General features: G+C 45.8%; 1 protein-coding gene and 1 pseudogene across 1 annotated transcript; both read right to left on the bottom strand.

Annotated features, from left to right (window-relative positions):
- Window positions 1–2,009: 2,009 nt before the first annotated feature.
- Window positions 2,010–9,791, bottom strand: LOC133930217 (uncharacterized; annotated as a pseudogene).
- A 211-nt stretch (window positions 9,792–10,002) lies between these two features.
- LOC133930607 (transmembrane emp24 domain-containing protein p24delta3-like) lies at window positions 10,003–12,999 on the bottom strand. The gene is made up of 4 exons (XM_062377287.1): window positions 12,651–12,999; window positions 10,966–11,175; window positions 10,780–10,856; window positions 10,003–10,466 (listed from the first exon to the last, which is right to left on the bottom strand). Exons 1-4 carry the CDS (start codon window positions 12,852–12,854, stop codon window positions 10,322–10,324), a joined length of 636 nt encoding a protein of 211 aa, XP_062233271.1. The 5' UTR covers window positions 12,855–12,999; the 3' UTR covers window positions 10,003–10,321.
- Between the last annotated feature and the right edge of the window lie 1,396 nt (window positions 13,000–14,395).

Raw genomic sequence — 14,395 nt, 5'->3', positions numbered from 1 at the left:
AACAACATTTTCATCTATTCGAACACTATCGCCATCTCTTTGCTCTATCTCATGTAGATTCTGCTCCGTAGGCACTGATTCTTGTTTTCCTTTGCTATTCCAATCGAGTAATTATGGTTTGGCTTGGGAGATCATACTTTATCATCTATGCAGACTGCATCTTTTCCTATCATGAGCTACATGGTTCAAGCGAAGTGTAGCATAGCCCGTACTCTCCTGTATTGTTCGCTCCAGTGTCATGCTCTATAGATCAATGCTTCATCGTCGTTCCTTATCACTGCTAGAGGTTGCAGTTCCACCATTAGGGATATGTGGGCTACATCTTGCTCTGCCTCCTGGCTGACACCGCGACCTCGAGTTAAGGGGTATAAGCCAGGTGCAGTTGTGCCTGTATCCTCCCCAACCGATGATGTCGGTGGGCATACGTGTCATTGTGCTTCTCTTTTTCGTTGCATCCGCATGTTTCGTTTGCCATTGCATATGTGGTTCGAGTTCGTCTCACTCTTCAACACCAATACACTTTAAGACATCCTTAGCATCAACATCCTCCCGCCTAATACCACACCCATCCTCTTCCACTACTACAGAGCGGGCAACGCTGTTGGCTAGCTGAACCGCCAACCTAGGTACATTGTTTGGGATTGAGTGAGAATATGTTACATTTTTTATGTGAGCAGACACTTGTTTGTTTCAACGATCTGAATAAATCAGTCATCCTCTTATATCAGACTGAATAGATAGGTCATCCTCTTATATGTGGTATTATCTCTCTTTTCCTTTTATTTTATATCTCTCGTACCGAGCTATGTTTCTATTTTCTTCTTTTTATATTACATTTTACATCGAAAGATAATTTGAATTGCAACTTTGATCTCTTAAATGCATGCATGATGCAACAGACTTATGCATTAATTAAATTATATTGTCTTTTTTGCCAGCTCTTGGCTTTATTTTTTAATGACAGAGGCGGGTGATAGAGAAACAGATACAAGAGTATTTTGGGTAATTTTTTTTCGTAATGGCAGTGGTTGATAATTTATATACATGTGTAGAGATATTTTGTTTTCTTTTTTATTTGATTAACGTGATAATCTCTTAGTACTTGAGAGCGAAGATGAGGACTTTTTTGTTTGACAATTACATAGATAATACAAGATTGCCCCCCATTGGATTTTTTATACCAGGATTTGAACCCACCAAGATGTACTTCCCAAATTGCGTCAGATAGTTGCGACGCCGCTACGTCGCACAAATACAGAGGAACTCTACAAATTCATCACCAAACATGTTCGCAGATAATCACATTTCATTTTTTATTGTAATGTGAAGTGCCTCACTCCCTATGCATTACTTGCTTTGTACAAGGCAGTGCGAATAAAAACAAATCAGCACAAAACTACGGTACATCAATTTTGGTTGTTATGCATCAACAGCCGCTGCCAGCATATCAAGATCAATTACACAGATCAAAGCAGGTGAAAAAGATAATCCTGACGCCATCGACTTTATTGCAGTATATGGAGAATATAAGACAAACAATTTGGGGCACATCTGCCTCTGTATTTATGGGGTAGATAAGCCTCCTCTCAACTCATTCAACTATGATCAGAACTCCATATACAAAACCGTGTAGGTCTTATATCTCTTTATTTCTTTAAGAAAGTGTCCATATTGAAAGAAATTATCACACAACACTAGTTTCCTACATATGAAACCTGTAGAACCTCCAATTCGAGAAATATCAATCCAGAGACTTTAGACCATCCTGTTACAGTTCATAACTCCATACCATATGTATGCACGAGTTAATCTGCTTAGATAATAACTCGAAATGACGCCTTATGCAGATTTTGATTATTTCCGAATGTTTACCCTGATATGGTTGAGAATGAACCAACCATAAGAAATCTGAAGGCTGAAGCTTGACAGTTATGGATTCCCGTCTTTCACTGAATGGGATGGAAATACAACAATGCGGCACTTTATGCAGCAGCAGTTCCCATTTTGAATCAGCCTTTGAAGGAGTTTAGTGCTCTAAGAAGATGTTCATACACTTTGATGCCTCTCAGGAACACTTTATCCTCCAGAAACTGCAACGCGAGGTGACACTGAGTTTGAGCATCACATTCTGTACAAGGAAAATGATACTAGGTCAAGATCAATTACCTCATTGTTGTCATGAAGTAATATTGGAGTATTTGTCATCGGAGAAAACCCAAGGGCGGGAATGCCCAGCTCCCTCACAAAGCTTGAATCTGTGGTTGAAGATAAAATCTCTGGCTTAAATAGCTTTCCACCTGCAGAGATGATAACCTGTTCAAATACAGACCACCATGGATTTGACTCATTGGTTGCTGTAAATATGGGACGTCCAGCCACATCCCTTATTGGTCCTTTCCGCATCAGCTGTATAGTGATAAAATGAATTTCAGGAATGTAGATCATGGGAAATTTGATTCATTTTAAGCTGCTATGTGGAAATTCAAGCAATTTTACCTGGTAGGTCAAGTTTTTATGAGCTTTTTTTTCGAAAGCGGGGGAATCCAATTTCTATTACTAGAATAATAGAATCATCCACCGAACAGAGTTTACAACTTCAGAGGTGGAGTAAGAGTATCAACAGAACTACCAGACGAGAAGCAAGAACCGTCACCAACAGGAGAGAGAACCGTTACCAGGGTTTTTTATGAGCTGGTGCCCATTCTTCTTTAATTCTTCGTTTTAATTCTTCGTTTTATCTGTTCAATATCTTCGGTTGGAGGGAGGCGAAATCAAAGCCCACCTCCGCTTCTGAAGGTTGCAAATTCATCACAAAACCCTGCATCAGTCTGTCTTTAGAGACTACAAAAGCCGCAAAAGAAATGAATAAATGTTATGGTATTGTTAAATTTGGTGCATGCCACTATCGCTACTGGAACTTAGCATTTTTACCTTGATATATGCAATGAACCTATTCAGTGCTGAAATTGGTAGTGTGGTAGCAAATTACATTTGGAAACTGTATGTATACAATAATTAGTGTTGCAGAAAAATGTAGTTAAAGAACATTCAGTGAAATCAGGGAGTACTAAATAATGGGACTGAAAATTCCAATGCAGATTGAGATGACAAAAAAAGTGATGCAAATGAACAAAATTAGAAAGTTGAGGGAGTGAAAGCAACAAAAATAGTCTAAGGAACAAATATGACATTGTATCAGAGGTCAAGAAGAGTAAATCCATATATTTTTGTGACTAATTTCAACAGCATACACTTTTAAGGTATAAAGGAAGATACTGCCTTCTATAAATTGATACACCCTCACAAATTTTCTGACAAAAATGCTGACCATCATATATACAGCAGGATTCCATGATCTTCATTTTACTAGACCCATTTAATAACTTTTGTCGGATTTAATATTTTGAGTGTTTGCATATATTTGAACCATTGCTTGCATGTTCACTCCTATGAATAATGAGATTTTTTTTAGCATAGTCCTTTAGCCCTTACAATTCATTGTTGTAGTGGGCGCTTATTTGTAGAGGGAGGACAACAGAGATCGTAGGGCAGGGTTGGATGGCCTTCTTGCGTCCTAGAGTGGCCGGCTGCAAGGAGGAGGGAGAGGTGGTGTGTGGCAGTGCTGGTACTGTTCACACTGGTGAAACAATACCCGTGAGTGGAGAGGGTGAAAGATGAGAGATGCAATCTCTTTTTTCTTAATTTTTAAAGGATACAATATCTCTCTTTATATAGAGAGGACCTATCTTGACTACCAAGCAAACTATGATCTCTTTCCTAATTTAAATCCAAACTATTCCTTAACTATAGATAAACTATTCCTATTCAAAAGATATTTATTTTCTAATATGAAGATAACTTGATGATGACTTGATCTCAACGATTTGGCTGCAACGGCAGCTGGCCCTAGGGCTCCAGCGCCTTCCACATGCAGTGGAGATCAGCGATAGCCCTAGCCCTAGCTGTTGTCACCTCCCTAGTGGGCTGGTTGAACAGGCCCCCATGGGCTTGACCCATGACATCTCCTTCACCATTAATTTCCAGCGCGTCCTCACGCTGGACGTCCATGCTCCAGCCCTTCTTATCCTCCTAGAGTGGTGATGAAGAGTTGTCCCAAAGCCACACCTTGGAGTGCAATCCGTCTAACACCCGTGCATTAGTGAGGTTGCGGATGGTGTGGTCGATGCACATGATGAACTCATATGACACATTGCCGATGTAGCCACAAAGAGTGAAACGCCGAGACGTGAGGCGCCTGGTGTTCCCCATCATGGCAGGTGTGCTAGGCACATCTACCAAGTAGCGGTAGATGCCCACATGGTGGTAGAGCTTGCCTGTCGGTGGAGGAGAATCGAAGAACTGGTGACAGAGAGCGGCACTGGGCAAGAGAGTCACGTCCAAGCTGAAGAGGAACGTGTCTATCGGAGTCGGGCGGCTGAAGTCAAGTCAATGCAATGACTAAACAATAGTTGTGTGTAAACATCTCTGATTGGTGCAAGAGCTAGGGCACCAGAAGAACTGCAGACTCCATAAACGACTTGGGCAATGGTGATAAACTCACAACCAGTATGATTAGAAAAAATTAAGTTTGCAGTAGGCACAGAAGAACAAGGCATCTTCTAAAGAAGCAAGATGGACTTAAAAAAAACACGATGGGCACCCACAGAGGAAGGCATATGAACGCCCATAGCTAAGTGACGAACGAGGACCTCATCGCCCGAGTCAAGGAGAGCATGTACCAGGTGGTGAAGAAGTGATGACGAAACAGACATGTAGAGGCAATGGTCAAACAAGATGACATCGTTGACCACTGCTCAAGCTGGTGTGGCCTCCTTCTATCGTATGCGTGCCCTGAGGTTGGCTAGCTCCTGGTCGGCCCGGACCGTGCGATGGACCTCATCGAGAAGGCCCGAGTGCTATGAGAGAATATCCATGGTTGTTCCTGAAGTACGGTTGCCGCCTAGTCTAGAGAACGAGCCTGTGCAGCCACCCGATGGTGTTGAGAAGGAAGCAGGCAAGGCCAACATAGATGCTGGCGACTGTAGTGCAGGGACAGGGGCCGCCCAGAATGGCGCCTAAGGAGGTGAAGGTGAAGTAGTGTCGATGCCGAGGAAACAAATAGTCTGGTTGCCGCAACGAAAACTCATCTCCAAGCGAGCAAAGTCCCAAAGGATAGGACCTAGGCTACAAAGCCATGAAGTCCCCATGATGATGTTGTTGTCGCTTGTCAAAGGGAAGGTGTAGCCGTCGATGGAGAAGACCTCTCGCTAAATGACAAGCGGTAGGTCGCGGTAGAGGCCACGACTGATGATGCAATCGTCAGTGCCTATAGTAATCCACATCTGAATATGGCGCAGTGGCAGCCCCAGTCGAAGTGCTAGGGACTCATCGATTATGTTGTGTGTCGTGTCGATGTCTATAAGAACGCGGAGTTCGCCCTCACGCAGGGCTACCAAGAGCCACATGGTACGGCCACAGGGGAGATGATCCTCCTTATCGCCCCTCATCATCATGAGGGACGCCATGCCTGTGCCCTCGTCCTCTGTGCCTGTGTCACTGTTGATGAGTTCCAGGAGGAACAAGTGCTTGCACTTGTGCCCCTTGGAGAACTGCTCGTTGCAGTTGAAGCACAAGTTGAGTCGGCGGCGCTCTTCCATCTCCTTCGTCTGAGCTTCTTGAAGACCCTAGGGTTGGCACCTCTAGCTTGAGGCACATCAAGCGAGGTACCACCCCCAGGGGTACCTCCAGTCATCATTGTTCCCCTGGCCCTGGCCGCTGCGGGTGTAAAATGTGAAGAAGATGGACGAGCAGCGAACTTGGATGTCGTTGAATGTTGCCTGACCTCACCAATGACATGGGCACGCCTCTCATAGGTACATGCCAAGCTCATGGCCTCCTCCATGTTCTTGACCTCCTAGAGTTTCACATCCATTTTTAGGGGCTCTGTCAATCATATAGTATAGATGTTTACTTGTTGTATTTCATCTAAGTTCCCGTCACGAGCAACAAGCGCAAGGAACTTCTCCGTGTACTCATCTACGAAACCCATCTTCCGCAGGGTAGCAAGCTCACCCAATGGATTATGGTCTGTCGGAGGGTCGAAGTGGATGTTGACGAGGCGAGAGAAAGACTCCCATGTGAGAGGGTCGTGATCCTTGGACAGGCACATGTACCACTGTTGCGTGATGCCTGTCATGTGGAAAGAGGCCCACCAAACTCTCTCCACATCCAGAGTGGGTTGCCTGACGAAGAAGTGCTCAAACCTATTGAGCCATCAGAGCGGGTTGTCCTTGCCGTTGAAGGTGTGGAACGATAACTTGTGGTACTTAGGTACCATGAAGTCGTAGTGGGGTGGTCGTCTGTCAAGTGCCGTAGTGGAGGAAGAAGCCAGGATAGGCATCCCAGATGACAATGGAATGACGAGCGTGGACAAGCCAGGAAGGATGGCTTTGATCATGTCTGCAGAAGAGCTATCGTCAGGCACCCCCAAGGAGGCGACCACAGCCGCATGGGCAGCATGCCTAGCTGCTATCGTGCGTGCGGCCTCGACCTCCTGCTAAGCGGCAGCCTCACGCGCCGTGAAAGTGTTGTCGATCGTCGCCTTGCCATTGTTGCTATTTGTGAGGCGCTCCTCTTGGCGTTCCATGCGGAGCTGCAAGTCTTTGATCGTGGATGTCAAGTCGTGGAGGTCCTTTTGTGCCCCCTTGAGTGCTTCCGTCATAAACTTGTTGAAATCCTAATCACCAGCACTGCCAGAACCCATGGTCTCTGATACCAGATGTAGTGGGCGCTTATTTGTAGAGAGGGGACAAGAGAGATCGTAGTTGAAGAAGGTCGTAGGGTGGGGTTAGATGGCCTTCTTGCGTCCTAGAGTGGCCGACTGCAAGTAGGAGGGAGAGGAGGTGGCGTGTGGCAGTGCTGGTGGTGCCGATACTGTTCACATCGGTGAACATTACCCGTGAGTGGAGAGGGTGGAAGATAAGAGATGCAATCTCTTCTTTCTTAATTTCTAAAGGATGCAATATCTTTCTTTATATAGAGAGGACATATCTTGACTACCAAGAAAACTATGATCTCCTTTCTAATTTAAATCCAAGCTATTCCTTAACTATAGATAAACTATTCCTAATCAAAAGATATTTATTTTCTAATATGAAGATAACTTGATGATGACTTGATCACGACGATTTGGTGGCAGCGGCGGCAACTAGCCCTAGGGCTCTCGCGCCTTCCACATGCGGTGGAGATCAGCGACAGCCCTAGCCCTAGCTATCGCCACCTCCCTGCTGGGCTAGCCGAACAGGTCCCCGTGGGCCTGACCCATGAAAATTGTCCTCTTCATTGTTTGAATAGGATTGTTCATTTGCTCCTTGGTTTTAAGGTATGCAATTTTATACCTCTACAGCACGACAAGATGACAATACTACTGTCATAGATTAAAAAGTGCGGTAAAAGCCTCATCTCAAGCCATATGTCTAGTCTTGGGTAGCAACACTAACCTCAAGAAGAAAACAGAAGTATTGAAGAAAACATAATCTACTCTAGAATCTAACCTATTATAAAGTTCGGTGTAAACCGAATCGTGGAAAGTGGAAACAAGCAAATATGTGAAATGTACTGACATCAATGACTTCTCCAGACTATCTCGAACTACCTAAATTAAAATCTGATTGCTCATAACTATTGCCTTATATAATCATCTTGCACTAAGCTAAGTACCTAGCTAGTAGCAATACAATCCTTACTGTGGGGCATACCGGCCTTCATGTAAACGGGATTACCAAAACCACCTCCTCAAGACCCCTCTCCCCGACCTTCACCTGTTATAGCTTATCTTTAATCTAATCAACACGATCGCTAGCCCTAGTGATTGAGCAACCTTTAATTACGAAAGCATGATTACTAACATGAGTTGGAGGAAGCCATCATGATTTTGTAGCTCTGTCGATGTAGAGCAGCAAGCGGCGATGGATCAGCACGAAGACCGCCACCATTGCACCGACACGATCTACACCGTTGGGCTGCACTGCACTGCGCTCCGTCGATGTGTACTGCTAGAGCCCCTTCATTTATAGAATTTGCTATTTATCTGTCAACGGATTCTAGAGGGGAGAATCTGTCAAATTTTCAGCCATTGATCTTGCATCAGGATTAGTACTTATCGGTGGGAGGTCCTCTTCTCGGGCGAGACCATCGGTTAGGGTTAGGGTTAGAGTTCAGGATTTTTAGTGGAGGGGGATTTGGTGTCCTTTGGATGTAGAAAAATGGCCAGGGAGGCCGGTGCCTAGGAGTTGGTGATGGGCGACAAGCGGGATGGCGAGGCGGTGGGGGTCGCCCGCCGCAGTGGTAGAGGACCACCAGTTGGGCAGGGTTGGTGGCAGGGGCGTCATTCTTTGAAGTGGTTAGTGAGGGAGCGATCGAGGGCGGCGGCTCCGACGACGGTGGCGCCACTAGAGCCGGTCGGGGTGGAGGTAGAGGCGGGGGATCGTGGGATCCATCGCCTGCATGGAAGAGGACGCACTCGGAGGGGGAGGGAGGATTGGTGGTGGAGGCGGACGCCGGAGCCAGGCAGGGTAGTGCACGAGGTGGGTGAGCTCGGGGAGGAGGAAAGTGGCGTGGGGAGCTCGGGGAGGAGGAAAGGGGTGGCGGAGGAGGCGGGGAGCTCGGTGAGGAGAAATGGGCGGCGGTGCTCTGATGGGCCATGCTATCACCACGACGGTGACGGCGAAGTGGCGACGAGTGGGAGGCGGGAAGGGTTGGGAGGCTGCGGCTGTGGGTGGGAATAGGGGAGGGTGATTAGGGTTATGTGTTTATATGAATTTGAGACTAATAAGGGTCTAAAATTTGACAGATTTAGTGTCTAAATCTGTCATCAAATAACTAGACACTCCCTTATTTATATGGTGCTTCTCGACCCAGAATCGTAACCATTTGTTAGTTGTGCCTCTGATCGTGACGGGTTGGGTGACCCCTTTAAACCTCGGGTTTTGTTAGCCATTGAGATCATAACCAACATCACAGTCCCGAACTGCGCCTCCTTGAACAAGGCCACCGTCTCCATGCAATCCATCAAATTCCCCACGACGACGCCATCAGACATCCTCGACCCGTGGCAGGGCGCCCCTGCCGCCTTCACAATCAGCCTCCACACTAGCCTATCTGCGTAGAAAACCCTGAACACATCTGTCAGCGAGGCTTGCCCCTTGTCGAGCATGAACCCAAAGTTGAGGGTGTGTAACTCCTCCGACCGGGAGAACTTCTTGAACCCATCCGCGCCATCGATCTCCTTGTTGGGGACGAGAGAGATGTGGATGGTGAAGGTGGGGGTGAAGCCGGCGTCTTGCGCACCCACGAATCACCTCGAGATCCTGGATGGGGAGGTACTTGTCGTCCTGCGCGCCACGGGCGTAGACGCAGCCCGTGGCTGGGTTCCAATGCATGGCAAACAGTGGGAGTTGAGGAGCACGGAGGAGAGCGAGGGGTTGGTGCCCGGCCAGGTGAGTAGGAGAAGGGGCTTCTTCTTGCACGGGGCTTCGGTCTGGCAAGTGTCACGTCAGACGCACCTAACGCATGTGCAGAGGGCGGAGGCCTAGGGAGGCAGCATAGGGGAGGAGAAAGGCGGCACCGGCGTAGTCGGGGGACAAGTTCACGGTGTGGATGCAGAGGTAGTCCTAGAAGCGGGCGAACTGATCGGACTCAAGCGTGATAAAGGGGTAGGCTAGGCGGGGGAAACCGGAGAGGAAGACGAAGATTGCAAGGAGGGGCAGCATGTTGCTGTTACCCATGCACATGCGTTAGGTGCGTCTAACGTGATACTTGCCAAACCGAAGCCTGACAGGCCCAGCCCATCCTGGGACAGGCCCAATGGCACTTCTCAATTTATTTTATCGTCTTCAAATTTGGCTAAACTAATCCATTTTTCACCATAGGCTTTTCAGATGGTTCCTCTAAAAAAAGAATACAAGATGGTACCCAATATTCCTGAGAGAGAGAGAGAGAAGATGGTACCCAATATCGACATGCTTTATCATCTCACAATAAAACTGAGACAAGGATAGAGTTTGACAATCTATGTTTCATCTATGCCAGATAAATCTTCAACAAGCATATTTGATTGTTTGCCACCAGCGATTACAAGGAAATCAAAATGCAAGGATGCAATTGTTGCACGTAGTATTAGATGCTAGCTATCGAAACCATGTTTCATGTATCAACCAGCTGTATTGTCCATCATTTAAGTTTTTCATTCAAAATAAACACAACAAAACTGTCTCTCTCCTAGGGTAGTTAACACCGGTGTGTACATATCAAGCAGGTGAATTTATATGAGCTTCTTCTTCCGGAAGAACCCTTGAAGATGCCACAACTGCAAGACCGAGACCACAATGCAGACTCCCAGTGACAAGATGCTGAACCAGGCAACCCTAGCATTTGTTTTCTCGCTCACTGCCCGCATCTCCGCTTCCCTGCATAGATAACATCCAATCATGCCATGCACTGCAGGTTCCATAATCCATATAGTCTATAGAGTAGTATAATCTCCCAAGTCTATGTTGGATCATCCTATGCTACTGTAACTAAGTAGAAACAATGAGATCCACGTTGAAAATCATTACTATAAGCATGTTTTGTCATTGTTCTCAGCCATCTGTAACTATCTTTGTTTGCAATATGATCAGTAAGTCTACCTAAGTTCCACATCATGGCCCAATGTTTCTTGTGCAGACAAAGAGAGTATAGATTACTTCGAATCACTGAAAAAAGCAACAGATAACTTGCCTTGCTTTGAGGTACAGCAAGTTATGATGGATGGATTCAACGGCAGATTCAAGTTTCCTAAGCTCTAGTTCAACACCCTGAACAAAGAAAAATTCAGATTGCAAATAATCTGAAACCAAAAAGAACACAATAAACTGAAGCGCAGTAGAACTTGGACAAAATTATCTAAGTAATCCATAGCCACACCTCAATTTTCTCCTTTTTGGCAATGGTATCCCAGTCCTTCGCTGCAATCCCTATCTTCCAATCAAGATTTAGAGATGTTCCTGATCCTTTCTCCACACTATCTATCCAGAAGCATGCAAGGTAGTTTCCAGCTTCTGAGGTAGTGAATGCAAACTGACCGGTTGTGGCATTTTCATTGTGATGTACTGTATTGCCATATGGCGAGGTAACCTAAACAATCGAAACATTTAGGGGTAAAAAGGATCTCTAAGAAAGCAAAACTGTAGTACATTGCATGATCATTATGACAAGATAACATTCAAACATAAACCAAAACACGCACCCCACTCAGAAGTACAGCATACCGAGGCACCATTGGACATGATAAACGTGTGAATACATATAGCTATGTAGCAGGAGTTGTGGAATGCACAGTACATTGTTCTTGAAGGCAACAAAGTTAATGTAAAATGAAATCAATTCACACTTTTAGAAAATAAAGGCACATGTGACATGCATTGATGTATTGTAGGTTTAATTTCAACACAGTTCGACTTGAGTTTTCTTTTATTTTTATTTTTATTTTTAAAAAAGATTGCTCTCCAAGCACACGGGTGGCTTGCCTTCAGCCTTTTCCAATGCATCATGGGAATAACAGAGAAATTTATCACTAACTATGCCCAATAAAACACATAATCTAAGGTATATTAACATCAGATTGTGGATAATACCAGTATCCCACATGTATTGGTATTGCTTTCTTAAGATATGAGCTATGATTACAGTAGTAGCTGCTAGCTACAATGTATCTTGATCATCAAATCTCTTGTTGACTACGGTAATCCATCTTGATCATCAAATCTGTTGTCGTATGAAGTGAGCAAAAACAATTATGGATTTAAAGTTTTGCTGATGAACCTACAGCAGAGTGGGGGTCGGCGTGGGACTCTAGTAACATCACCTGTGTGTGCTGAACTTGTTTGCACATAGACACACAAGATTACAAAGTACTAGAATGCTCATAAATCTAATCACAATCCCTCATTTGTTGTACAATTGTGTTATGATCCCCCAATTGCATTAGTATTAGTAACTACACGAATAGTATTTTAAGAATCGATTCCCAAGGGAAAGGTGAAACCTTCAATGCACGCTACTTAGGATAGTGCCATGCTGCGTAGACACCCCAAAGTGAAGCAGATTGTCCCCATCCGAAGCAATGGGCAAGTGCTGTTTTGACTTTTGAGTCAATTTTCATCATGTCCCCAATCCAGGAGATAAGAACAGGTTCCTGATGAACTGCCAAACATTAGGTTTTTCCCCTCACGGAATCACGGTAGATCACACAATACATACACGGAGCATATACTCAATTAACATAATTTTGTCATGTTTTAGCTTCGCAACATGTGATCTGCTTTGAATAATGAATATTCCTGAATTATTCCTCCCTCTCTCAAATAAGAGCTAGTTTTCTGACTCAAAGGAGCCCAATCTACTAACTATACAAGTCTACAACCTAATTTGCACAAGCCGCTTAGAACAATCTAGCAGCTCAGCTACGTCCCAATTCACCTACACCGAGATCCCAGCACGCACCAGCTCACCGGTCCAGATCAGGATCAAACACGAGAACAGATAACCAAATCCGCACGCCAAGCTCCTCCAAACGGACAAGAGGAGAGGGAGGAACGCGCCGGGCGTACCTTGACGGCGACGGTGGGATGCGCGGTGAGGTGGGAGTCGTACATGAGCGCGTAGTCCGCGAGCACCACGACGTTGGGCTGGATCTCCTCGGAGACGCACTTGGTCCCCGACGGCGGCAGGTCGAGCCACAGCGCCTCCGCCCCCGGCAGCAGCAACACCGCCGCCACCGCCAGCAGAAGCGCCGTAAAGATCGACGCCGCCATCCGCGCCGGCCGATCTGGAGCCGGGCGTCTCTCTGCCTCTCCCTCTCCGGTCGCGGGGGGGGGGGGGCAGTCGTGGGGAGCTTGGACTAGGAGGAGTTACGAGCAATGGCGTGCGCGAGTCGATGGGTGTTTTTGCGAAAAGTCTGATCTGAGGATTTTGTAGTTTTCCGGAGGGGGTGCACATGAAGAAAGGTGTGACTCTGGCAGTGGGACCCGCGCTCACGGGTTAGAGTTAAATGCGCTCGGCCTGGCTCGGCTCGGCTCGGCTCGTGGCCTCGTCGGTAACGTCGTAAGGCAGCGGATTGGGCCATGGGTTGGTGTGGGCTTGATATTTTCCGTATGAAACAGTTTCGGCCCATGGGTTGAGTCACGGATCAAAGGAACTGTTCAGCTAGCGAGCACCTCCCACACCAAACTCTCGACTCCGCCATGCCTACATCACACCCGACGCCATAACGCCTGCTTCCGCCTCCTCCCTGGAGCTGGGATTTGGGCCGTTCCTTACCAGCACGGTTTGGCTCTGTTATATCTCGTATTATATCGTGTCATATTTATTAAGTATGATCTTCCATTGTGTAATGTTGTATCAACATGAGTTAATTTTAGAAAGAGCTAAGTACAATCTTCAATACGATGTGCAATCATCGTATCGTGCTGATTTAGGTATGACACTGTTTTATATCATTTGATAATACTTACATATTTATCTCTTACCATTTTACATTTATATCTCTCGTACTCACACATCTCTCTCATGCTTTATGTCGCCAGATAATACTTATATTGTCGTCAGATAATACTTATATATTTATCTCTTATATTTTACACTTGAGTCTCTCATACTTACATATTTATCTTTTACCATCTTTCACTAAACAAACAAGATTTTAATGTCTCACATTTTGTATTAAAGAGATTAAAGGATAAATACAGAAAAATGATCATACAGATTGTGTAGTGCTCTTTTTTGCGTCGGCATGGACACAGCCTAAGCTATCATGTCATGCTGGCACACCCATCGTACCAAGTTCCTAAACACGATATGACCTTCGTGTTGGTATCGTACCGATCGAACCTAAAATATTTTATACCATACTATGCTTCAAACTATGACAAAATATCGAGCCATGAGCGATTTAGAAATAGCCCGGCCTAAATCCCAACTCTACTCCTCCCTAGGTCCTCCGCTTCGGGCTCTATAGCTTCATCTCCTCCACGAATCCGTCACCGGGGAGGTGGAGCACGCCAAGAAGCGGGAGGAAGAAGGTGGCCATCACCCGTTGTACGGGCAGCTCCAGGAGGCATGTCGCCACCTCGGTCGACCAGCTTCGGCACATCAATGCGCAGATTGCCACGACACCCCTGGTCCATGGTAGCAGAGGTTGTCGCGGCCGCGATAGGTAGAGCTTAGTACGAAGGCAAGAAACTTTGATCTCTTCATAGTGAGTGCTGATTTTTTTTCTCCTCTCTCTCACGGTCTTCTGATTTTTTTCTTCCTCTCTCTCTCACGGTCTTCTGATTTTTTTTCTCCTCTCTCTCAC

Source organism: Phragmites australis, chromosome 10 (assembly GCF_958298935.1).
Source record: "Phragmites australis chromosome 10, lpPhrAust1.1, whole genome shotgun sequence".
Classification (NCBI taxonomy): domain Eukaryota; kingdom Viridiplantae; phylum Streptophyta; class Magnoliopsida; order Poales; family Poaceae; genus Phragmites; species Phragmites australis.
Note: the sequence above shows the minus strand (reverse complement) of the source record. Positions and strands in the feature narration are given on the sequence as shown.